Below are 26,744 nucleotides of genomic sequence, written 5' to 3'. Positions count from 1 at the left end.
AATTTTAGAAAATTTTCAAATTGAAGAACAATTTTTACTAATTTTTAATTAAAAAAAAATATTAAAATTTCCTTTCAAATCAGTTCAAAATTTTCTCTCATTTTTAATTTTTTTTTTTTTGTAATATTTATGTGAAAATTTTAAATTATCTTTCTTACCTAAATTACCTCTTACCTCTTAGCCGCTCCAAATTTTTTCGAACTTTTTGTCCCAAAAACTTTTTTTTAACATGTCAAAAAAAATTGTTTTGAAATACTTTTTCATACAAAATGACAAAATTTTTGATCAATAATGAATATTTTAGTTATTTTTATGGTATTTGCATTGAGATTTGATAATTTAAAATTAATCTCAGAGTATTTCAAGGTAAAAATTTAAACCAAAAAAATTCATAAAAATAACTATCAAAAAATTTTAAAAAGTAATTTTTTTGAAAAAAAAAAAGAAGAAAATTCATGTTAAAATACTATTTTCAATATAAAGATTCTTAAAAACTGAAATTTTTTAAAAAATTTTAGAATATTCTTTGAAAAATATGAAAAAATACCAATAAACGGTCAAATTTGATGAAATTTTCAGTTTTTTTTTGTTTTACTCCATTGGATTTTCGATTTTTGAAATGGGGTATAGGACAAAAATTTCAAAAAAAAATTGGAGCGGCCTTATGCAAAAAAAAAATCAGAAATCTGAAAATACCTACATAAATTTATTCGCCTTGCTGAAATTTGTACTTTTTAAAGTTTCTCTTAACTTAAATATTCGATTTTTTCAATCCTTAAATTTTTGAAGTTTATGAAATCAGCCATATTTGATTATCAGTCATCAGATTTTTGGTAGTCAAAATAATTAAATGCATATTTGATAATATTTTTTTTTTTATTTTAACTACTTCTGAAAATTCTAAAGATTCTTATTTTTTTAAATGAAAACTTTGAAGAAGCTACATTTTGCTCCTCATTTCATCTCGAATTTTGTCAAATGTTTCATATTTTTTTTATTTTCTTTTCCCTTTTTTTTTTGATTAAATTCTGCTTGTTTGTGTTTCGGGATTATCCAGGATTGAAGTCAAAATCTCCAGGATTTTTAAATTTTATAGAAATTTTAAGAAAAAAAAGGAAGAAAAATTCAAATTTTTGTACCGTGAGTTTTTGAAAATAAAAAAAAAATTATTAAAAACGTAGCAAAACAGCAAAAAATTGTTTAAGTGCAAGATTAATTTTTCTGAATTTATTATTTGTTAGACGAAATTAAAAAAAAAATCCATTGGATAATGAAATCGTCAAATAGAAAATTTGATCTTTTTGAAAAAAATCAGTCAAGTACAAAATTCATACATTTTCTTACATTTCAGGTACTCGATATTCTGGAATTTCCAAAAACAAGGTAGAAAAAAATAAAACTGGAGGAGGGGGAATAACTAAAATAAAAATCATGGGTCCCATGTTGAGTCATCGAACATCTGGTCACTGAACATACGTTAAGTTGAATTAGCAATCATAACAATCATCAGTTCGATTCTGGAAGTCATACGATTCGCATTTTCTAGCGCGTGCAAGCAAATTAAAAATTATTAAAAGGAAAAAATCCAAAGTGCAAGTTTGATTCCGTACCGCGTTGCGTCGCACATTAACAAATTTATGCGAAAAAATGCTGCTACACACATTCTTACTCGCCGTGATTTGGGGTTTTGCGGGCAACTATATTCCCCTGCGTCGCATTTACGTGCAAACATTGTTGAAAATGTTCGAATTCGGGTCGTCCGTCGTGCTGGAAAAGACAAATCGCAATAAAAACTGCGTCGTGGATCGCAGCGAGCCACAAGAAGAAGACAATGACGACGAGCACTCGCGTAGCGACAAAAAAAAATTGTCGAACGATGTGCAACTACAACAACAACAATCACAAAATGACGACATAATTGTGTCGAACGACAAAAGTAGTACCAAGGACGCTTTCGATAGCAATGACTTCAATGATGAAAACATTGACCTATCGAATTGCCTGGAGAATGCAGGCAAAATGAACGGCACCGTGAAGAATCACAACTACACGAACACCGTGATAACACGTGAGGCGAAATTAAATGCACCAGATTTGCCTCCGTCGTCAGATGTGACGACGCAGCACGTGAATGGCACCGATCAACAGGAGGCCGACAAAAAGTCCAGCGACGGCGAGGAAGCGTGCGACGTAGATTTTCAGCTCAGCAGCTGCTTCGACTACATCAAATCAGGCGTCGAGAGTATCATCGAGGACGAGGTAACGTCGCGTTTCGAAGCGGAGGAACTTAAAAATTGGAATTTGCTGACACGCACAAATCGCCGCTACGAATTCATCTCGTGGAAACTCACGGTGATGTGGGTTTATGGCTTCTTCATACGCTACATAATTTTGTTGCCACTACGTGTCACCATCTGTTTTGTCGGTGTGTGGTATTTGACGTTTTGCACGGCAGTCGTTGGATGCTTGCCGGAAGGCGAAACGAAGCGAAAAATGGTGCGAAAAGTGCTGGAACATTGCTTCAATTTTCTCTCGAGCGCCCTTTCCACCGTCATCAACTACCACAATCTCGAGAATCGACCGACGCACGGCATTTGTGTGGCCAATCACACGAGTCCCATCGACGTACTGATGCTCATGTGTGACAATTGCTATTCGCTAATTGGCCAGAGTCACGGAGGCTTCTTGGGTATCTTGCAGCGAGCACTTGCCCGCGCGTCGCCGCACATTTGGTTCGAACGGGCCGAAGCAAAGGACAGATTAGCAGTTGCTCGACGTCTACGGGAACACGTATCAGAAAGCACAAATCCACCCATTCTAATTTTCCCAGGTAAGAAAATCATCATTTTTTAAAAATGCAAAAAATCAAATCGTTTCAGGTCAAAAAAAAAATGAAAATGTGACTTTATTTTTCTCAGAGGGTACCTGCATTAACAATACCTCCGTGATGCAGTTCAAGAAAGGTTGTTTCGAAGTGGACAGCGTCATTTTTCCCGTTGCCATCAAGTACGATCCCAAATTTGGGGATGCATTCTGGAACAGTTCGCGCTACAGCATGATGCAGTATTTGTACATGATGATGACCTCATGGGCCATCGTGTGTGACGTTTGGTATTTGCCACCGATGTACAAGCAAGAGAACGAGACAGCCATCGACTTTGCGAACCGCGTCAAGGGAGTCATCGCCAAGCAAGGCGGCCTTGTGGATCTCATGTGGGACGGCCAGCTGAAACGCATGAAGCCAAAGAAAGAATGGATTGAAAAGCAACAGGAAGAGTTCTCAAAACGACTGAAAGGCGAATGAAAGTAAGTGTGACGTTTTAGTTCATTAAATTGTTTTTTTTTTGCGTGTGCATGTGTCTAAAGAGCAGGGAGCAGGAAATATTTATTAATTATATGCGAAACAAATTGTTAGATTTAACTCGGTGGAGACGAACGGGTAACTTACAAATCTCCAAAATTTGAAAAAAAAATCACTCACTCCTTGACTACAAGAATTGTAAATTATCCCAGTAGACTACTATATTTATATTTGTACTTATTTACCTTAAAACACAAACAAAAAACAAATGAGTGAGTACCTATCTACTTTTCGCAAAACAAAAATATTTATCAGTCAGCTTTAGACTTTGCTTTGTTCTCTATCAACTATAACATTAATTTTATCTTTATATAAGCAAAGTATATCAAGATTAAAAATTGTTACAATTTATTGTAGAGATTCAAGATTGACAAAAATTAAGTCACAAAATTGGAAGAAAAAAATTATCCTTTATTTTTCTATAAAATATTGTAAAAAGACAACGCATACTGGATATGTAAAATTCTTTGTACTAGTTAATTAAATAGTAATTTAAAAAAATTCGTAACGAGAAGACAGAAAAAGTGCTTGAAATGTAATTAAGATGGAAAACGAAAAAAAAACAGGAAATGAGACTTTTTACTCTAATTTAATGTTTAAAATTATCGCAAATATCTGATATTTTTGAAAATATTCAAGGGCACATAGATTACATTTTATACAGCACAGATAAATAGATTAAAAATTGTTGATTTGGTATACATAAGAACAGGGTTTTAAATTTTTATTGAATTTAAAATTTTCGTTATTTCAAAAGTCACTTTACTCTTTAGATTTTAATTTTGTATGTTGAATATATTCTATATAATTTTCTTAATGATTTTTCTAACTCTTCTAAATACTAAATACTAAATAGGAACTCTTCTAAATACTAAATATTGAGAGTTCGGATTCTATTGCTAACTAAAAAAAAATAATTTAATTGATCAAAAAAATTAGATTGCATTTAAAGCATGAACACATTAAAAAATGATTTTGTTTTAATTATAACTTTAAATCTTCAAAAGAATATTTTGAGATTTCAGATATCTTTAAATACACAAAACGAAAAAGTTCACAAAAAAGCACTTAGCACGTGAAAGAAGCATTAAACCTCCTTATCTATTTGAGTTCTTCAAAAAATATTTGAGAACTCGGACATAATAAAAAAGCACTTCTGAATACACATAAGCTAATTTTCAATTGCTAAAATCCTTTTTGATTTTTTACAATCTAAAACGAAATAAAATAATTAAATTAAATTTTAAAAATGAAAAAAAATATATTTACCTTTATATTATTATATTTACTGTCGTTAAGTATTTTATTTTTCGCGTGAAAGCTTGGAAGTTTGGAATTATTTATCATTAAATAAATTATAACACAATGGCATTATTTGAATTATAACTTGAACTCTTCAAAATATGATTTTGAGATTTCGGATAAATTTATCTGTCATAATGAAAAAACTAAAAAAAGAAGCTCATAGCACGTGGAAGTTGCTATAATTTCAATAATAATAAAAACCATATGGTTTTGCGATTCAATATACAAATTTAACTTAAAAGTGCTGTTTTTATTTTTGGTATTGTAAATTGGTCCTAAAAGTTCACAAAAAAGCACGTGTTAGATTCATTAAAACTCCTTATCTATTTGGATTCTTCAAAAAATATTTGAGAACTCGGACAGAATAATATAAAAAATATATAAGTCAACTATACATCGTCTAAAGCATGAACAAGCGTGGAATTATTTATCATTAAATAAATTAAAACACAATGGTTTTATTTTAAGTATAACTTGAACTCTTCAAAATATGATTTTGAGATTTCGGATAAATTTAACTGTCATAATGAAAAAACTAAAAAAGAAGCTCATAGCACGTGGAAGTTGCTATAATTTTATAATAATGAAAACCATATGGTTTTGCGATTCAATATACAACAAATTTAACTTAAAAGTGCTGTTTTTATTTTTGGTATTGTAAATTGGTCCTAAAAGTTCACAAAGAAGCACGTGTTAGATTCATTAAAACTCCTTATCTATTTGGATTCTTCAAAAAATATTTGAGAACTTGGACAGAATAATATAAAAAATATATAAGTCAACTATACATCGTCTAAAGCATGAACAAGCGTGGAATTATTTATCATTAAATAAATTAAAACACAATGGTTTTATTTTAAGTATAACTTGAACTCTTCAAAATATGATTTTGAGATTTCGGATATATTTAACTGTCAATATGAAAAAACTAAAAAAAAAGCTCATAGCACGTGGAAGTTGCTATAATTTCAATAATTATAAAAACCATATGGTTTTGCGATTCAATATACAAATTTAACTTAAAAGTGCTGTTTTTATTTTTGGTATTGTAAAAGTTCACAAAAAAGCACGTGGAAGAAGCATTAAACCACCTTATCTATTTAGATTCTTCAAAAAAATATTTGAGAACTCGGACTGAATAATTAAAAAAAATATATAAGTCAACTATACATCATCTAAAGCATGAACAAGCGTGGAATTATTATATTATTATTATATTATTATATTATTATTATTATTATATTATATTATAACTTGAACTCTTCAAAATGTGATTATGAGATTTCGGATAAATTTAACTGTCAATATGAAAAAAAATAAAAATGAAGCGCATAGCACGTGGAAGTTGCATCAATTTTTATACGTATATGAACTCTTCAAAACACTCTTTAAGAGCTCGGACATACTAATAAAAAAATATTCAACTCAACTAAATATCATTTAAAGCATGAACAAATTGTTAAATTTTAACTATGTGACATCTTCAACTTTAAAAAAAAAATTATTTGAAAAAATGAGAGTTCGGATACTTAATATTGAAAAAAAAAACTGTCGGTATCCTAATATTATTTCCACTCATATAGTTTCACTTTCAAAGCAATGATTATCTTTATTTTTTTTTTTTTTGATCAATTAACATTATCTAAGCATGAACAAACGTGGAATTATTTATCATTAGATACAATAAAAAATGTTTTTTTTTTTAATTCAAATATCTATTCGCTGAGCATTTCTGGTTGCTGTTATATTAATTTTTGACAAAAAATTCATGTTATGATAAAAACACGTTGTTAGTCCTTGAATGCCAGGGATTGAATGTATTAAAGGTCTTCAATATGAGATTTGGCATTTCTTTAAATACACATTTAAGTTACATTATCGATCAATATGAATTCTTCAAAACGTTATTTGAGAACTCGGATACTAAAACTTTTAACATAAAAAACAATTGAGAAACATCTAAAGCATGAACTTGTTAGAAAAATTTAAATAAGCTGAATTGTAAATAATTCATTAAAATTTTCACTAGAGCTCTTCAAAATATTATTTTGAGATTTCGGATAAATTTAAATGCTTAAAATTAAGTTGATAAAGAATCACTTAGCACGTGGAAGTTGCGAAAAATATTGTGATCAAGAATAATAAAAAATATAAATTAAATTTAATTAATTTATTTTTCACTTATCTTCTGGATATTTGAGCTGCCTTTATGCTTCTGCTGTCATCTGTTGGTTGTCCTTCATGTTGGCCGTCCTTCAGGTTGATTACCGTTTTTCCAGTTTCCACGAATTATTTGTTTCTTTCATCTTGTTTTTTGTTGTCTTCACGAATCATTGATTTTATTTATTTATTTTTTTTTAGCTTCTTTTAAGCTAAAAGGCATTTGGCATTCTAAAATGAATAATGCTTGTATTGCACTTTGGGTGTTATTGTCCATAATGAGGACAACACCAAAAATGCATACAAACAATTTTTATGAATTTATTTCGAAATCAATTCATTAGGCAGGGATATAACAACATCAGTAAAGAAGCACGTGAAATATGCATTAAATTACCTTATCTATATAAATTCTTAAATTAAATTTGCAAATTTAAATAAATAACAAACCTATTAACTTTATATGAACTCTTCAACAATAAAAAAAGTGAAAGCTCGGATACTTCAAAATCAAAAAATAAAAATTCAATTAGACAACATAATAAAGCATGAACACACAAAAATTAACGAATATTTCATTAAAAAAATCACAATGGTTCTATTTGAATTATAACTTGAATTCTTCAAAATATTTTTTGAGATTGCGGATCAAATCAAATGCGTTTAATGAAGAAACTTAAGAAGAAGCTCATAGCACGTGAAAGTTTCTTTTGAAACCTATTGATATTTAATCAACATTTTCTCTTTCAAGATCATTTGAGAGTTCGGATTTCTAAAAACAATGTAAAAAAGTAATTTCTTCTCGCCTTTAACACACTGAACCACAGTATACACACATTTACATGGATACATTTTAATTTTAGTATAAATTTTGACTTACAGTTTTGCTGATTTTGCGGTTTTTCCTCGCGTTGTTTCATTGTCTATAACGTGGCACTCCTTTTAAACTGCTGACGGTGCACTGTTTTCACAATTTCGATATTGACCAAAATTATTTTCTTGATTTTTTGGTTTTCGCTGCGACGATTTGATTTCGCTGAGCTTTTAACAATTTCATCAAGTAATAAATAACGAATAATGCAATTATTACTACAATTAACATTTCACTCGAGTCGTTTAAAACTTTTACAATTGCATTTTGTTCCGTTTTCTCATTTGAAATTTCGGATGATGAAAACGGCCACATTGTAAAAGTTTTTTTTTCAGATTTTTCTTTAAAAGAGTTTTCACGCACTTCAATTGTTTTCAAAGGGAACGTTCAGCCCCCATGTAAAAAAGGTTGGAAGTCGGGTGGATAAAGTTCAATAATTTTTAATAAACCAATTCTTGTTTGTAGTTTTTAACCCTTTATTTAATTTACTGTCCGCGGTACAATGTTAGAATGAATGTATTTAATATTATAATGACCTGTGACTCACAGGCTGTGAGGAGAGTTGCCTCTCTCATATGTCTCTTTCATAATTATTAGAGTGTCACATACATATCACAACATTAAGGTATATTTTTTAAAAAATAAGCCTATATTACTACTGTTAATCAATTTTTTTTTTTTTGTTAAAATTAGAGCTTTTTTCTTCTGTCTTTGCTAATTTATTATTCGAGAACCATTCCAAGAATACCATCGCAATGCCACGTTCAATGGTAACACGACACCATTTACTTCAAACGAAAGTTGTTTATATCAAAATGCCAATGTCACAACTGATGACTCGGGGCAATTTTTCACAAGTGTTAACGGTCAACGGAACAAAATATACGGCGGAAATGCTGACTCGGATTTCTTTGCTTCTACGTGAAATTCTTCTCCACGTTTTTATTCTTGGCCACGCGGATTTCGGTAAAACTCCAGAATTCTTTCTTCTCTTTTCACGAAAACTTTCTTTTTGTGATCTTCCTTTTTTTCTTTAAATCTCTTCACTTCAAAGATCACAAATGAAAAATAAAAAAAAAATTTTTTTCTAATATGTTCCAAAATGCGATATTTGTGGTATTTCATTATTAATTTCACCACGGCTGCACAGAAAATTATAACTAAAACCAAAATTGTAATTATTGATTGCACTTCATTAATTGTTATTTTGATTTCCGTAACAAAATCAAAGAAACCCATATTTCCGACTGCGCCAATTATATTACCTTATCTATACAAATTCTTCAAAACCTTTTTTGAGAGCTTGGACACAATAATATAAAAATATTAAACTCAACTAAAATCATCTTTAAGTTAATAGAACTTTTTCAAATATTCTTTTCTTTTTGCTTACTAAGCAGCAATTAATTTTTTCTTTAAATATTTATTTTTGCTTATCAAGTTTTTATGCCGAAGTCGCCATGTAGACGTTTGGTATCAAACTAAAACTTTATTAAAGAATGCATTTCTTATTCTACATTACAATATAATGGAGAGAAAGAGAGAATAACTCACACACTCACTACTACAGCATGAACAAATAGTTAAATTTGAAAATTTAAATAATTAACAAATCTTATAACTTTATGAACTCTTCAACAATCAAAAAAAAGTGAGTGTTCGGATACTTCAAAATCAAAAAATAAAAATTCAATTAGACAACATAATAAAGCATGAACACACAAAAATTAACGAATATTTCATTAAATAATTCACCATGGCTCTATTTGAATGATAACTTGAACTCTTCAAAATAATATTTTGAGATTTCGGATCAATTTAACTGTCAAAATGAAAAAACTTAAAAAGAAGCTCATAGCACGTGGAAGTTGCATCTTTTAGTTTACCATATGGTTTTGAGATTCTATGTATAACAAATTAAATTTAAAAGTGCTGTTTTTATTTATTGTAATTTAAATTGGACCATATATTTTGAGATTTCAGTTCAATTCAATTGCTCTTTAAAATGGAGAAACTTTAAAAGAAGCTCATAGTACGTGAAAGTTTCTCTTGAAACCTATTGATATTTAATCAACATGTTCTCTTTCAAAATCATTTGAGAGTTCGGATTACTAATAACATTCAAGTATAAATTTTATTGTAAAGTCTTCAATAGTTACTTTGCGAATCCCTCGCATATGTAAACCATTCGAGGAATCCCATCTCAATGCCACGTTTTAATGGTAACACGACACCATTCACTTCGGACGACAGTTGTTTATTCCAAAAATGCCAATGTCGCCAATTCTTAAGTGTTAACGGTCACCGGAAATGCTGACTCGGTGACAAATGCAAAATGTAAAAATAATTAAATTTTTTTTTCTTTAGACCTGGGTAGAAACACCATGTAAAGTCTTCAATAGTTACTTTGCGAATGCCTCGCATATACTTTATTATTTTATATTCATGCGGCTCAAATGTGTGCAGCTCTCTCTCTCTCTCGCAGTGGATATAAGAGAGTATCGCGGTGGGTCGCGATAACTCTCCTACAACACAAAACGAAAACATTGTTATATCCCATCCAAAAGTATCAAATCATAATAATTAATTAATGTCATATATGTCATAATGTTTTAAATGTTATAATATTTTTAATATTTAATTAATTTATTTTTCACTTATCTTCTGGATATTTGAGCTCCCTTTATGCTTCTGCTGTCATCTGTTGTTTGTCCTTCATGTTGGCCGTCCTTCATGTTGGCCGTCCTTCAGGTTGATTGCCGTTTTTCCAGTTTCCACGAATTATTTGTTTCTTTCATCTTGTTTTTTGTTGTCTTCACGAATCATTCATTTTATTTTATTTTTTTTTTTTAGCTTCTTTTGTTGTTTTTCTTTTTGTTTTTCTTTTATTGTTAATTTGTTTTAATTTATTATTTTTATTTTTATTCACTCGATTGTTTTTAAATTCTGAGGTTGTTTAACTCGTTATTGCGGGCTGATTTTTCTATTGTACGTTTTTGTATGAATTTTATCACTTTTATTAATGAATGCAAAATTGTAAATGTTATTAATGTTATTAATAAAAGCAAAAAGTAAAAATTAAATTCGGAGAACAAAATGTGAGTTTTTTCACTTATGTGGTTCTCGTTTTTTTCAAATAAATTTGAAAATTTAAATAATTAACAAATCTTATAACTTTATGAACTCTTCAACAATCAAAAAAAAAGTGAGTGTTCGGATACTTCAAAATCAAAAAATAAAAATTCAATTAGACAACATAATAAAGCATGAACACACAAAAATTAACGAATATTTCATTAAATAATTCACCATGGCTCTATTTGAATTATAACTTGAACTCCTCAAAATAATATTATGATCAAATTTCAGATCAAATCAAATGCTCTTTAAAATGGAGAAACTTTAAAAGAAGCTTATAGCACGTGAAAGTTTCTTTTGAAACCTATTGATGTTTAATCAACATGTTTTCTTTCAATATCATTTGAGAGTTCGGATTACAAATAACATTCAAGCATAAATTTTATAAAATTAGCCTATATTACTTTTGTTTCTCTAATTTTATATTTTGTTAAAATTAGAGCTCTTTAATAAGATGTGTATAAGAGTTCGGACTGTTTGATAACCAAAATATTAAGCATGTTAAAAAACTAGCTTATAGCACGTGGAAGTTGCATCTCACCTGATCACACCTTACCCTTTTTCTATCCTCGATAATGGGCTGAACTTGATTTTTTAAGTCTTTGCATCAAACCAGTATAGTAACAGAGTTAGTTCATAGTATGTGGTAGTTGCATTTAACCTGGATGCAATTCTGTGAACAATGTGAAAACACAAAATAATTATTTTATCTAACTTGAGCTCTTCAAAAAAAAATATTTTGGGATTTCGGATTTAACTATAACAACCAATTCAAAATAAAACTGAAGCACTTAGCACGTGGAAATTGCATAATAAAAAATCTTTTTTTAATATCTTTTTAGAGTAAGGACATAACTTTATTTTAAATTATAATATAACAAAATCAAAAGCTGCAGTGCATGAAATAACTTGAACTCTTCAGATATTTTTGTGAGATTTCGGACTTAAAAAAAACAGAATTTTTCAAATTCATACTAAAGCACTTTGCACGTGGGCTGACTAAGATTAGATCAAAACTCATCTTATGTATACCAATTCAACGATTTGTAAGAAAATCAACCGTAACATTTCCTGAAGTTTAATATCAGAAAATTGTAGTTTGATCAGTAGAAATTCATAAAAAAACCAACCACAAAATTGTTATTTTCTTTATAAAAAATGAAATAATAATTGAGTCAAAAGGTCAGAATGTGTAAAAATACGTTTTCGATTTCGTTTCTAATGCAAATTATTGTTTTCAATTTCAAAGTATTCTATTTCATATTATTTACCTTTAACGCTAATTTAGTGATATTCAAGGAGACCAGCAAAAAATGTTATACTTGTTACAAAATTACTTGCGCCTAAGAATAGATTTAAGTTAACCAGAGATATTTTTCGTCTAAGTGTTACATTAATTTATCTCTAAGAATAAAAAAATAACTCATAAAAAACAATAGAATAAAATTAATATATCAAAAAAAGATGTGTTTTATTTCGAGCCCTGATACAATTATTCAATAAATTAATCGCTGTCATAACAAAACGTCCCCGAATAATAAACGTTCCTTATCAGAATATCAAGTAAATAGAGTGCAAAATGCAACTAGGTGTATAGCCTCGCAACAACAATCAATGACAACTTACCTACCTCCAATACCTGTGTCTAAGTAAGTATTCAATAAAAGTAACGTATGATTAAAATTTATTTTTTCTACGAATAAAAAAAATTAACGTGATGGCCTTGACTTTGTTTCATTCGATTTTTCGCCTGTATTATTTTAGTCTTATCATCAAAGTATTCCGTAATCGCCGTTTATTATGTCAGTCTCATAAATACCCTCAATTATTATCAATATTATTGTCTTTTGGCATGCGTTTTCGCTTTTAAACAAAGTAAGTGATAATGCAATTATCATATCATGTATAAAGGATGGTCGCGAATTAGCCGCTAATTTATTACATAATAACATATATTGTGTTAGGTATAAATATAGAATAATGTAGAAAAAAATGTTGTACATTGACCGACATATTAGACTGGTGTTTTATTTCGCTATTTATTGTGTTAGGCGAATAAAATTTTTTATTTCATTTTTCGATTGTTTCGTTAAAATTTAAGGGAAATAGAAAAATTTGTTATTTTTTGAATGAAAATTCATTAATTTATTAATTAAAGTTATGATTAATCAATCAATTAATTATAAATTAAAATAATTTAATTAAATAAAAATTTTACCTATTATAATTGAGATTGTGTGACAAAAAAAAATTTTCCATAATTTCCATTTTAGAAAAAAGTTTAAATTAAATTATTTGTTTAAATAAGAATAAAATAATAATGTTAATAAAATGGGAAAAAACCAAATTTAAAATTGGAATATTTTTGAAAACTTTTTGAGTAAAAATCAGTTTTCAAATTAAATTATAAAAAAAGTACATTTTCTTTAATAAAAGCTTTTCTATTGAAATTTAGATAAAAAAAATTAAAGTCACGTGATCAAAAAATTTTTAAAATATTTTTAAAATTTAAAATTAAATTTTAAATTATTTTTCAAAATTAAAATTAAATTTTAAATTATTTTTTAAAATTAAAATTAAATTTTAAATTAATTTTAAAATAATATAAATTTACATTAATTCTATGTTGAGAATCAACGTTCAACGGCCCTTCCCCCTCATGCAAATTTGAATTGGACAAAAAATGAAAAAAATAATTTTATTCGCCTTATCACTGAACGACGAATGAAAGTTCATTGGCTTCGGTCTAAAGTGTCAAACAGGTGTTGTCAAACGGTGTTTATTAAGGAAATTGTCCATTTTTGAAACGAAGATGACAGAAAAGAAAACGTGAGTATAATTATTTAATGTTATTATTAAATCTCGATGCAAATTACAAAAAAAGTAACATTTAAAGATCTTTTCTTTAGTTCCTAAAATATTTTTTTTTATTATTTCTTAACAACTTGAATGACATCTTCGTCGGCCATTACGTGACTGATTCCGACTCTTTGCGGATCGAATTTCGTGGATTTTCCCCAAACTAACGCATACTTGAACTGCTCCGCCAACGTGCGATGAATGGCATGACAAACGTGCTCTACTGTAACACCCTTTCTCAAGATAAGGCCATCGTCGAAGTCGGGCATGACTCCCGGCTTTTTCGTGTAGACGCGAATCAATTGCAAATAATCCCACAAAACTTCCAGCAGGTAGTCCAAATTGAGATGCATGTTGCACGAAACGACGACGGAATGCGGTTGGCGCGCCAGTCGATTCACCTCCTCGATGCTAATCTGATCGATTTTGTTGTAGACATACAAGCAGGGCAGATACACGCGATTTGCCGTCACGACATCGATAAATTCATCCTCGGTGCAGTCCTCGCGGAACAACACTTCCGCATTGAAAATCTTCCACGAATGCAGAATCGTCTGGACCATTTTCTCGTTGCACTTTGTGAGGGCGCACGTTGCATTGAACGATAAGCCGCCGCCTTTCTTCTGTTTGAAATAAATATTCGGCTTGCTCTTGTTCAACCGGATGCCGACAGACTCCAATTCGCGTTCCAACAAGTCGCGATGCACATTTGGCTTTGTGGCGTCGAGCATCATCAGTACGAGATCCGCAGTACGGGCAACGGCAATAACTTGACGACCGCGACCTTTGCCTTGGGCAGCTCCTTCAATGATACCCGGCAAATCGAGCAATTGAATGTTGGCGCCTTTGTACTCGATAACGCCGGGGATACAGGTAAGCGTTGTAAACTCATAGTTCGCCGCTTCACTCTCGGTTTTTGTCAGAGTACTGAGAAGCGTTGATTTACCGACAGAAGGAAATCCAATTAGAGCCACACGAGCGTCTCCAGACTTGAGTACGTCAAAACCTTCGCCCTTTTCACCCTTTTTTGAGGGCTCTAGCAATTGTGACCGGTATTTCGCTAGTTTGGCCTTCAATAAGCCGAGATGGTATTCAGTAGCTGCAAATTGGAAATCATAAAAACATGTTGAAAATGTGAAAAAAAATACATTTACCTTTGTTCTTTTGCGTTCGATTGATCTCCCGTTCGATTTCTTGGATTTTCTCGAGGATACCCATCGTGCAAGAAGGCTCTTATGCTCGTTTTTTTACTAAATTTCGCGAAATTTTTGCAAATTGATGACAAAAACACAAACGTGACGACGAATCAGCTGTCAGTCTCATTCTTGTACTCCTCGAAAACGATAGTGGCCCATGTAGCAATTAAAAATTTTCATTGTCCCAGTGCAAAAATGTTAACTGGCGATTTTCATAGGCGTCATCCATACATAGCGTCGGGAGTTTAAATAATGGAGGGGCACAGCAAATATAGCATGGGTTGCAACGAAATTGGGGTGGGGAAAACATCAAAGTTCGAGGTTGTAAAAAGTCTCTATAATCAATTTTTTTGGTTTTTTTGGTTCGGTTTGATAGTTTTTGAATTAAAAATATTCTTACATATCTGTACTACACTGATTCTTGACTTGGTCTTAAATTTATTTCATTTTATAAGTTGTATAGCTATGTTTGATTTATAGTTGTATAATTGAACGAACATTGCGATTTCTAATTCTATGCGTCAATATCCTGAGAGCTCTTGTTTTTGTACGTTTTTTCTTTAGGTACAAAATAAATTCAATGCAATAGTCAACATATGATTGATCAACATGCATTTGTACAATGAAATTCAAGTTTCCCCCGAAGAAAATTACAGGGCTGAAAGAACTTTTGACTTAAACTAGGTAATTACACAAAAAAGTCTTTATTTTTCAAATTTCTCAAAGTTTTTTACGAATAAAAACACAAAATTTTTATTTTTAATTTTTATTTGGCGACTAGTTTCGAACGTTATTCATCGTCAGACGAAGGAAAACCTGTGTAAGGTAATAAACTAAGTATTACTTTGAAAACTTTCAAGGCTTAATCTTAAGTAAAAGTAATATTAAGTGTAAGTAAAAAATGAGTATGACTTAAGAGGCTTTTTACTTAATGCTAATTTAAAAAACAATAAAAAATTAATTATCTTTTGACTTTTTGAAGAGTTTTGCTTAAATTTTTGTAAAAAATCTTTTTTTTAAATTGAAAAACTTTTTGAATTATTTTTTTTTATTTAATAAATATTTTAAAATAAAATTAAACTCATTTATTTTTAAAAATTTTTAATTTGATTGAGCATTTTTTAAAAATTTACGAGCTCATATTGAAATTCGAACTGTTCTAAAAAAACATTTTGCTAAGTTTTCAACAATACTCTCTCTCTAGAAAAATTATATATTAAAAACAGTTCAAATTTCAAATGAGATTATTAATAAATTTTAGAAAATTCTTAATGAAATTAAAAATGCCCCTTTGAATTCCAACGGTTTCCGATTATAGAGGGGGTGTCAAAAATTCCCTGCGACATCATCAATGAATGACGCCATTTATCACTTTCATTCGTCTCACTGCCTTCCTATGACACTATTAAGCCACTCTTGGTCGACAAACAACTCTCGTGAGACAAAAAAAAAAGTAAATTTCTGCTAAAATTCCCACAAATTAAATACCGTGTGCCTAATAAAAGTCTGGATAAAAGCGCAACTTTGCGACTAGAAATATTTTTGTGTGGAACCGTTGATCAGAAAAGGCAGGAAACTGGGTCTTAGGTAAGTCTTTGACGAAAAACGACGAAGAAAAAAAAAGTTTATCCAGAGGTAGAGATGAAAAAGGCTGGGTGCGTGTGTGTCGCATAGCGCTAGGTGTGATCCACATACATTGCCATATACGGTGTAGTGATAATTAGTTATGATTAGTCGCTAGGGATTTTCATCTGTTGATTGTTTCCTGTCGTGTAAAGTAGTGTATCGCGCATATTTCCGTACAAAGTGCAGTAAAAGTTCAAAGAAAAGTTTTATCGTGCAAAAGTTTTTCTTTTATCAACGTCCCCATGGAGACTATGGAAAGATGATAATAATAATGAGTCATTGAAAAGTTTTTTTTCCTTCTTCTTCTCAAAAGAAAAACACGGAAACAGCGCACTTGAACGTAATTTCATTTGAATTTTACTTGAAAAAGTCTCCCTTCATTTCCATTTTTGTGTCATTGTTTACATGAAGTACAGAAAAATTAGGGTCAGATATAAATAGAGCTTCATTTAAGCCGGAAATTATCTTAAATAGTTTGGAGAAGATAAAACGCACCTGCTCGCGCCCCTCCTATTCTTTGGATATACATTACCTTCCATTTTCCTGCTTGCTCATCAAATCTAATGTAATTTCCTCTTTCTTTCTCTCTTCCTTTTTTTCCATGTTTTTTTTTTCTCTTCGCATACTTATCGTTTTCCCACTTTTCAAGTAGCGAAACGAGTAAAATGGACATGATGGCATCTAATTTGCAAAATACGCGACAAGTCGTGGAGCAATTGCGACGCGAGGCGTCCATCCAACGTGTGAAGGTGTCACAGGCGTGCGAGGACATCATCAAATACGTGACGGAGCACGAACAGGAGGACTGCTTACTCGTCGGTTTCTCCAGCCAAAAGGTAAATCCGTTCCGCGAGAAGAGTTCTTGTCACATTTTATAAGCAAATTACGCGGCGCCGCAACCTTTCTTCATTTCATTTCAACAAATGTGTAACACTACACAACAACTTTTCGTTATGATCGCCACAAAATTATGATAATAAATGTTCTGTAAAAGGAAATTGTGAGAAAAAAAATATCAATCGCAAATTATTAGAAAATAAATGGTACCTCAATGTTAAAAAAGTAAATAAATGTCACTAATAACTATCATTCTGTAACAAGTTTCTAGAACAAAAAAAAAATATATGTTGCTTATAAAATGGAGATTGATATGAAAATATATTAAAATAAAAATAGTTAAAAAATAAAAAAAAAACTGATGAATTGTAATAAATTTTAATACAAAAAAAAATATATTGGATACAATCGCACACAAAATATTTCCTGATCACTGTTTAAATAGAATAATAAAAAAAATAAAAAATAGTTTGTGCTTTAACTAACATAAATATGAATATTAAGAAGAAAAAAAAATATATTAAACTACTATTTTGAGAGTCTTATGTAAAACAATATTTTATAAAAATATAAAAAGAAAAAATATGGAAAATGCGATTTTTAGAGGAATTTAGAGAAAATAAGAGAAAAATGCCAATTTTTAAAGATAAAACCCTAAAAAATCCAATTTCCTTTCTACAATTTCATTTAAAAAAAAATTAAAAATATATTTTCATTTAAAAAAAAATATTTTTTCTGTAATATTAAATAAATAAAAAGAAACTTCTGTGACAATTCTTAACTCAAATTTTGCCAAACTGCGGCCAAAAAAACAATCATTTACCACTATTCTACTCAAAATTAGAGAAAAATCTGTTAAAATATTTACACTAATCCTCGTCGTCGTTAAATATCAATGTCTCTATCATTTTTGTGTTAATTATTAAAAAAAAAACATGGAATTAACAAGACTCTATTCTTGGACTTGAAAGTATTTATTAAAGAAAAAAAATTAAAATAAAATTGAAATCAATGTGCGTTCAATTTCTATTCTTATAAAAATATATATTGCGTAGAATTTTATTGACTGTTAAAAAATAAAATTAAATCAACGTAGGAATTTGAAGTTTTGGCTAAAAAAAAGTTGCTGTGGTTCAAATAAAAAAAAATCAATTGAAATTCATTTCTTCCATTTTTTTATTAATAACAAAAAAAAAAAAGTTTTTTATAAAAATGAGCATTTTCGGGGTTATTAATATTCAATTCAAGTTTTATCATCACAATTTTTAGCCACAGCATCCACGTAGAAATTGTGTAGTTTTGTATTGGCAGATAAAAAAAAATCCTCTTTCTCCCTTTTATCCTTACTTCATGCAATAAAACAGCCACAAACCAGCACGCACGCAAAACAGCAAAAAAAAATCTGATATAAATTCCTGTGTGAAATAATCTGTAAAATTGAAATCAATAATAATATTGTATAAGAATCTGAAAACTATTGAACCGGAAATACAAATAAAATTGTCTAGAAACCGTAGATGTACGTGACAAATGTCTTTTATTTAAAGCCATGACACCCAGTGCTTGCGGTGAGTGTTTGATGCAGGGGGGAATGGGGTAAAATGTGAAATCAATTGAAATAATGAGGGTAGACGCAGACAACGAGATAAGAAGAGACAAAAATAAAAGGGTAAGATTAACCTTTATGTGTGTTTTGTGGCGGAATTCAATTTGAGGATTAGGTGGCTTCAAATTAAATTTTGTAGTTGTTGCATGATTCTTATTAAAAAAATCCGAAAAAAGCTTTATCATGAAAACTTTTTAACCTTATTTTGGACTTATTATTAAAATATTAAAAAAATAAAAAATTTTCTTTATTTTAAAATTTTTTATAAATTTTTAGATTATTTAAAAAAAAAATAAAAAATTGGAATTAAATTTTAAAAAAATAAATAAATTAAATATTTTCAAAAAATAAATTTTGAATTTCAATAAAATACTTTTCTTTTGTATTTTAGGCCATTAAATTTAATTATTTCACTTTATGTCGCCCCCCCCCTCCGATTTTGTCGAAAAAATTCAGGGAAAAAAAATAATTAAAAAAAAAGAAAAATTTTTGACATTTTTTGGTACTTTTTGATTAAAAAACGATAATGTTGTCCAGTAAAAATTAAAATTATATTAGATATGAACTTAACTTGCTTTAAAACCGCATTATCTATCAAAAATTTGATGAAAAAATTTTTGAATCACGTGACCAAATTTTTTATTTTATCTTAAATTTTTATTTTGTGAAATTTTATTAAAGTTTTGACTTAAACACTTAAAATACTAAAAGTAAAAATTATTTTAATGTCTTCAATCAACGATTAACGTTCAAAAACGTCAAAAAATTAGTAAAAAATATTAATTTTTTTTTTTATTTTTTCCACCCCCTCCTTCATAAAAATCCACATGCGACATAAAGTGAAATAATTAAATTTAATGGCCTTAATAAATAATTAATGATTTTTTAATAAAATAAAATTTATAAAATATGTAACAACTTCTATGAGTTTAAAAGTTTCTTTTTGTTTCAAATAAAATTTTCTTTATTTTAATTTTATTTGAAAATAATGAAATATTATACCTAAAATATTTTTAAAAAAATATTAGACTTTAACCTTTAACTTATTTTTATTCAGTTTCAAAGTAAGGTTGAATAAAAATAGAAAATCAATCAAATGGAAAATATTCTCTACGGTTATTTTCGAATTGAAAAATTGAAATTACACAAAAATAATCGAATTTGTTGGATTACCTGTAATTAATTTTCCACGTTTTTTTCGCAAGTTTTTATTTTTTTTTTAATAAAATTTGTAACAAAATTTTTAAAAAATTTTTGTTTGTTATAATTGTTTCGAAAATTAAATAAAAATAAATTTAAAAATTAGGTAATTTTTAATTTTCTGATTTGTTTCTGTTTAAAAAAAATTGAAAATTAAATTAATTACAATTAAATTATTTATATTAAAACTTCTATAAAACATAAGATAAGAAAACTAAAAAGCCTCTATTAGTTTTTTTTTTTACCAAAAAATCTATTTTTCTTTTTTTTAATTAATAAAAATTAAAGAATTATGTTTATATTAGAACAACTTTTTTTTAAATAAAACAGTACCAAATTTTTTAATTAATGAAAATTTATTGAATAGACAAAAAAATTATTAAATGAACGAAAATCAAAAAAATCTTTATTCCAGATCATCATCATCGTCCATCGCCTCTTTGCCTGCCTTAACAGCTTCCTCGTAAATAAGATCGGGCACAATTTTATGGTGTCCCTGCGTGTCTTCGCCCACCCAACTGAGTTCCAACTTGAAATCCTTATCCTTCAACTCGTCGTGCACCTGATAGATAATTTTGCTTGCCTCACTCGCCAATTGCCGGGCCGTGAGTTCCGACAACTTGAGTTTTTCGATTTCTGTTTTGGCGCTTTGCTTCGCCTTGCCAACGGCACACCCGAAATATCCCAGTGCCAGGCCCGACGGATCAATCATGTACATTTCGGGACCTTCTTCGGGTGTCCAGGCCGCAATTATGACGCTTACGCCAAAGGGACGCACCGCACTGTACAACGTGTAGGCATGCAAATAGCTCGAAAGTCGATCATTGAGTTGTTTCAAGGGAATCGGACGATCGTTTTGCTGACGATAATTTGTGGCTTCTTCGCGAGCAATTTGAACGATGGCACGGCCATCGGCATTCAAGCCCGAAAAGGCAAGTCCAATGTGCTGGTCGATCGTGAAGATACGCGAACCGGAATCTTCTTCGTATAACTTGCTCGTGATGAGCTTTTCCACAGCCAAAACAACTCCGTTCTTGCCTCGGAGACCGACGATGGTGCCGCTGTTCTCCACAGCCTTGCACGCGTACTCCACTTGAAAGATGCGACCGTCTTGCGAGAATTGCGACGCCGACAAGTCATAACCGGTACCAATTGAGCTCATTTTGAGGGATTTTCAGCGAGAAACTTGACAAAAAACTCCGTGTAATTTTTGTTTCGCGATGAGTTTGCACAAATGTCACTTTTAGACGTTCACTTGTTGTCTGATGTTTGGGACTGAAATATTTTTTTCTGCAACTTGGGACAAAATTGTGTTGTGGTATACAAATTTTCGTGTGAAAATCATCGGAAAATCACAAAAAATTGCAAAATTCACCCACAGCAACTACTACGGGATTATGTAAACCAAAAATTTACTAGTTTTAGACCTTAGACTACAATCGTAACTTCCAGTGTGCGTGTTTTTGTTGTGTGTCCCCTTTAATTATCTGTGTGCAAAAAAGAAAAACATCAATTTAATCTTTGAAAAGTTGGAAAATTAGACGAAAAAAATGACGAATCGCAATCGGACAACGGGCAAAATCGAGACGACAATTGAGATATTTCGCACAGAGGGCAAATGGCTGAAGGTGATTGAGTTGGCGGAGGAACTGAAAGCTGGCTCGCCAAACAATTGTGAGTCAAGGATTTTTTTTTTTCGGAATTGAAACTAATTTTTTTTATGTTTTTAGCATGTTTGGGAAACTTTTTGATTGGCGAAGGACGATTGGAGAATTATTTGGAGGAGAATCCACCGACGGAGGAAAATTTTGGGAAAGCGCAGGCGGGGCTGCAAGAGGCAAAACAGGCCTTGTTGTCTGTGACGGGTGATGAGGGACGAAAAGCTGGCATAGCACTGGATTCGCATTTGTTGCTGGCTAAGCTGCTATATTGTTGTGGGCAGTATGACGAGAGTTTGGACCATTTTGTCAAGGCTGAGTTGAATACTTTGGCGGAAAAGCCGTTATCGTCGTGAGTTTTTAATTTTTTTTAGACCTTTTCAAATTTATTTTAAACTTTTTGTCCCAAAAATTTTTTTCCTGAAAATTTTTTAATACTTTTTCTTATAAAATTTCAATATTTAAACATTTTTTGACCTTTTCGCAATATTTTTGGTAAGAATTAAGGATGAAATTTGCCGATTTAAAATTTATTTCAGAAAATTTTAAGTTGACAATGAATTTTATTTTCAGTAAAACTTCACTACTTCAGTTAAAAAAAAAAATGAAAATTGTGTTCAAATATTTTTTGAAAAAAATTTTTGGTGAAGAAAAAAAAGTACGAAATTCTTTACAAAAAAATATTTTTTTTAAATTCATAATTTTTTTTTTATTTTTTTTAAAAATTAATTGTTTTTAATTTTTTTTAAAAATTAATTTTTTTTTTAATTAATTTTCTATTTTTTTTTAATTTAATTTTTAAAATAATTTCGAATTAATTATTTTTTTAATTAAAATTCAATTTTTTTTAAATTTAATTTTTAAAATAATTTCGTACTATTTTATTAATTTTCTTATCCGAAAATATTTTTCACGAAATTGTTTAACATAATTTTCAAATTTTTTTTTTTTAATTTTTAATTACCTAATTTTTCAAATGAATTCTAAATTTCATATTTAATTTTTAAAAAAATTAAGATATCTAAAAAAAACATTAAAAGGTTAAAAAATTAGTAATTTTTATGAAAAAGTAATTCAAATGCTTTCTTAGAAACATTGAAAAAAATTTTTCTAAGACAAAAAGTTTAAAAATAAATTTAGATAAATTTTAAAATCGATTTAAATTAATAAATTTTTTAAATTTTAGTCGAAGTTTGAGGATATTAGCTGAATCGTATGCCATCAAAGGGTTGTGTTTGGAAAGCAAGGCGTCAAAAGCGTCATCAAAGTTCAAAATAGCCGAGCAAGAGAACGAAATGATTTCTTGCTTCGAAAAAGCCTCCGACCTGGGTCTGCTCTATCTGCAAGGACAGGACTCCAATGCCCAAATTTCCAGTACTGGCACCCTCACGACAAACAGTTCACAATCATCGGAGCCACGTCGCATGGGAACAATTCTCGAGACGATTCTCCAACGAGCGCCCATCATTCTCATCAAATCAGGCAAACTGATGGAAGCGATAAATCGTTACCGCACCTTGTTAACGGCCTGCGAAACACGAGCGACACAATCACTGCGACTCATCTTGACGCGCCAACTCGCCGAAGTGCTTTTGCGCGGCGTATCCGGACAACTTTACGTACCACCGACAGGTCTATCGCCATCGAAAAATTCCACGCTCAAACGGTTGTGGGAGCCAAAACGCTATACGCAACGACAACACTTCATTCCGCGCAACCTCGAAGAAGAGACAATCCTCTTGCTGCTAATTGCCGAGTCGCTGGCCGTCAAAGATGCCGTTCTCACGCAAAGTCCGGAGGTGCAAAAGGAACGGGCGCATTCGCAACGACAAGCCGACGCGGTATACGATTTGATGTGTTTGGCGGTTGCGCGATGGGGCGAGATCCAATTTCTGTGTGAGTCCTTCGAGAAAGCCTTAAAGTTCTCGTTTCGCGAGCAACATGTGTGGAAGCAATATTGTCTGAGTCTCACGGCGCTCGGACGACACGGGCATGCGTTGCGGGCGCTGCACGAAACCATTCCGCTCGATCGTGACAATAGTTTTCTGTATTTGATGGCGGCGCGTTTGTGTTTCGAGCATCTGGACAAAGTGGAGGAAGGTCTGGATTACGCCAACAAAGCTCTCATGAAGGAGCAAAAGGGTCGGAGACCGTCGCGCGCTCAACTTTACGTCGGAATCGGCCTTATTCAGATTGCAGCGTCGTCCCATCTCAAAAGCGATCGTGATCGGTACAACAAATTGGCGCACGAAGCCCTGGAAAAAGCTGTGCAAGCCGACTCGAATGACCATTTGGCGGAATTTTATCAGGCTTACTACCATGCACGCAATTATAACATTCCCGAAGCCCTCAATCACATCCGGTTGGCGTTATCGATGCGTGCCGAACACGAACACAGTCTCCATTTGTTCGCACTTTTGCTGACGGCAAACAAGAAACCGCGCGAAGCATTGGCCGTTGTCGAAGATGCGCTCGACGAGTTCCCGGAAAACCTTCATTTGCTGCATTTGCGAGCGCATCTCGAACTTTATTTGCAAGACGTGGAAACGGCGCTGGAAACTATGCAGAAAATGTTTGCGGTGTGGCGCCAATTGTACGAGTCGCAGGTGTCGGGAAGCAGTGAGCACGATACGAACGAAAGACATTCGGAGACAAAAAGTGCCGTTTATCAGATGCATACTTCGCAAATGTCCGACAAAGATTCAAGTGAGTTTTAAAAATTTTTTTAATTTTTTTTTGTGATTTTAATTTATTTTTTTTATATTTTAGATTCCGTGCATGCTGCTTCTCTTGTGGCATCAAGAATTGAACATGCGTTATCCGAAGCTGCCAGTTCTCTAAGTTCCTTTAGTCCGAGACCCGGACCACAAAAACCGTGGATGATTCAATTGAAGGTTTGTATTTTTTTTACGAGGCTTTTTATGTTATTTTAAAATTGAGTGAAGGAAACAGTAAAAAAAATTCCCAAATTATTTTTAAAATTATCGATTTTCACAAAATTTTTTTAGTTTTGAATTTTTACCTAACATTTTTGGCTACAATTTGAACAAAATTTATTAATTAAATTAATTTAATTTATTAATTAAATAAAAAAATTTGTTTAATTTTGATTGATTAATCAATTAATTCTAATTTTATTTTTTTAAAAAATATTTTATAAATATTTTTAGATAAAAATTAAAAACATTTATTTAATTTTTAAACATAAAAAATTTGAAAAAAATATAAAAAATTCAGTTACAAAATCTCCAAAATAAAAAATAGTTTTTGAAAATTTTTGAAAAAAAATTTTGGTCACGTGACTTTCAAAAAATAAAAAATTTTCAACATTTTTGAAATAGAAATTTTTAAAAATTTTTTATCGTTTTAAATTTATAATTTTACCATTTTTTACATTGTGATTTTTCAAAAATTTTTAAAACAAAAAATTCCAAAATATGTCAAAAATATTTGTATTTTATATTTAATTTTTATTTTTCCCCCTGAATTTATTCGCCTAATTAAATTAATTTAATTTATTAATTAAATCAAAGAATTTGATTAATTTTAATTTTATTTTTTAAAAAATATATTTTATAGATATTTGCCAAAATATAAAAAAATATAAACATAAAAATATAAAAAATTCAGTGGAATTTTAGTATTTTTTTTAAATTTTAAAATTATGAAATATTGTTAAAAATTGTGAAATTTTGAAATATTATGAAAAAAGACTTTTTGTCATTTTTTATGACTTTTTAAAATTTATTTTAAATGTACCTAATTTGAAACTTTATTTAAATTTGTTTAAATTTTTTTTTATTTTTTTTACGCATTTCGAAGAACATTTTTAATTTTCGATTTAAATTTTGTTACTCTACATTTTAATTTTTTTTTTTTTTGCTAAAATTCTTATTTAATTATTATTTTAATTTTTTATTTTATTATTTTTTTTTGAAAATTTTTATTTTTTTATTTTTTTAATGTTGAAATCCATTATATATTTAAGGTTTTAATTTTTTTTAATCAAATTTTTATATTTTTTTTAAATTACCTTTCAGATTTGGCTCCTACTTGCCGACGTCTATTTAGCAATTGAACAACCACGCGAAGCAATGAATTGTCTAACGGAAGCCAATCTCATCTATCCAATGTCTCACCAATTAATGTACATGGTAAGATTTCCCATTAAAATTCACCAAAAAAATTCTTTAAAAAAAATTTTTTTACAGAAAGGACAAGTCCACGTCTATCTCTCTGAATGGTCTGACGCCAAGCAATGTTTCTTGAATGCCGTTTCCGCAAATCCATATCACACCGAAGCTCTGTGCGCATTGGGAGAAACCCACTTAGCGTTAGGCGAACCACGTTTAGCGGAGAAAACGTTAAAAGATGCAGCTAAAATCGATCCTAATTGTCCGAAAATTTGGTAAGAAATGATTTTTTCTGAAAAAAATTTTTTAAAAAAATAAATAAATTTTTTTAGGCACGTTCTCGGTCAAGTAATGGAAAATTTGGGAGACTACACTGCCGCTGCCGATTGTTTGGCCACCGCTTTGACCCTAGAACCAACTTGCCCGACACTTCCATTCACCTCAATCTCGTTGACGTTCGAATAAATCACAAAAAACAATCGATTTTAGTTCTTTAGAAGTATTATTTTGTTTCGTCCAGCAATTTTAAGAGGTTTTTGGAGCTAATCCCAGTGATGGTGCTGTGCTGCGTAGTTTGAGGAACGCAAAGTTTGGTCCATTTGTAGTATAGTCTGAAGTTATATACATCTAGATGTACAATTCTATCATAGTCAATGATATTAGTCAAAAAATGGGTGAAAAAAGTAACATTCTATTAAATTTATAATGAAAAAAAAATATTACCAACTAACAAAAATATTATATTTATTCTAAGGATCTAAGGAATATTATCTTATAAGACATTTCTTGTTATT

At 30.2% G+C, this 26,744-nt stretch overlaps 5 protein-coding genes across 9 annotated transcripts; 3 read left to right on the top strand and 2 right to left on the bottom strand.

Annotated features, from left to right (window-relative positions):
- The first annotated feature begins 1,525 nt into the window (after positions 1-1,525).
- Positions 1,526-12,263, top strand: LOC134827935 (glycerol-3-phosphate acyltransferase 3-like). Of its 4 annotated transcripts, XR_010161818.1 has the most exons (4): positions 1,526-2,830; positions 2,919-3,306; positions 3,719-3,848; positions 11,934-11,944. XR_010161818.1 is itself a non-coding variant. In XM_063840842.1 (3 exons), the coding sequence occupies exons 1-2, from the start codon at positions 1,648-1,650 to the stop codon at positions 3,302-3,304; spliced, it is 1,569 nt and encodes a 522-aa protein (XP_063696912.1). In that variant the 5' UTR covers positions 1,526-1,647; the 3' UTR covers positions 3,305-3,306; positions 12,124-12,263. The 4 variants fall into 4 exon arrangements, 3 of the variants coding, with proteins under 3 accessions (XP_063696912.1, XP_063696913.1, XP_063696911.1); XM_063840842.1 differs by lacking the exons at positions 3,719-3,848; positions 11,934-11,944 and adding an exon at positions 12,124-12,263; XM_063840843.1 differs by lacking the exons at positions 3,719-3,848; positions 11,934-11,944 and adding an exon at positions 4,001-10,668.
- A 1,408-nt stretch (positions 12,264-13,671) lies between these two features.
- Positions 13,672-15,016, bottom strand: LOC134838386 (developmentally-regulated GTP-binding protein 2). The gene is made up of 2 exons (XM_063853905.1): positions 14,849-15,016; positions 13,672-14,793 (listed from the first exon to the last, which is right to left on the bottom strand). Exons 1-2 carry the CDS (start codon positions 14,910-14,912, stop codon positions 13,766-13,768), a joined length of 1,092 nt encoding a protein of 363 aa, XP_063709975.1. The 5' UTR covers positions 14,913-15,016; the 3' UTR covers positions 13,672-13,765.
- Positions 15,017-16,298: 1,282 nt separating this feature from the next.
- LOC134830847 (guanine nucleotide-binding protein subunit gamma-1-like) lies at positions 16,299-17,801 on the top strand. 2 transcript variants are annotated; one of them, XM_063844447.1, is made up of 2 exons: positions 16,299-16,477; positions 17,166-17,801. In XM_063844447.1, the coding sequence occupies exon 2, from the start codon at positions 17,182-17,184 to the stop codon at positions 17,392-17,394; it is 213 nt and encodes a 70-aa protein (XP_063700517.1). In that variant the 5' UTR covers positions 16,299-16,477; positions 17,166-17,181; the 3' UTR covers positions 17,395-17,801. The 2 variants fall into 2 exon arrangements, with proteins under 2 accessions (XP_063700517.1, XP_063700525.1); XM_063844455.1 differs by having other exon boundaries at positions 17,169-17,798.
- Positions 17,802-20,477: 2,676 nt separating this feature from the next.
- LOC134827103 (proteasome subunit alpha type-3) lies at positions 20,478-21,408 on the bottom strand. Its single transcript, XM_063839658.1, has one exon. It carries the CDS (start codon positions 21,319-21,321, stop codon positions 20,566-20,568), a length of 756 nt encoding a protein of 251 aa, XP_063695728.1. The 5' UTR covers positions 21,322-21,408; the 3' UTR covers positions 20,478-20,565.
- Positions 21,409-21,514: 106 nt separating this feature from the next.
- On the top strand, positions 21,515-26,479 carry LOC134833654 (tetratricopeptide repeat protein 7B). Its single transcript, XM_063848094.1, has 8 exons — positions 21,515-21,558; positions 21,612-21,833; positions 21,890-22,169; positions 23,004-24,523; positions 24,587-24,711; positions 25,858-25,971; positions 26,029-26,225; positions 26,283-26,479. The coding sequence occupies exons 2-8, from the start codon at positions 21,710-21,712 to the stop codon at positions 26,413-26,415; spliced, it is 2,493 nt and encodes an 830-aa protein (XP_063704164.1). The 5' UTR covers positions 21,515-21,558; positions 21,612-21,709; the 3' UTR covers positions 26,416-26,479.
- Positions 26,480-26,744: the final 265 nt, after the last annotated feature.

Source organism: Culicoides brevitarsis, chromosome 1 (genome assembly GCF_036172545.1).
Source record: "Culicoides brevitarsis isolate CSIRO-B50_1 chromosome 1, AGI_CSIRO_Cbre_v1, whole genome shotgun sequence".
Taxonomy (NCBI): domain Eukaryota; kingdom Metazoa; phylum Arthropoda; class Insecta; order Diptera; family Ceratopogonidae; genus Culicoides; species Culicoides brevitarsis.
The sequence above is the reverse complement of the archived record's forward strand: the minus strand, read 5'-3'. Positions and strand labels throughout refer to the sequence as shown.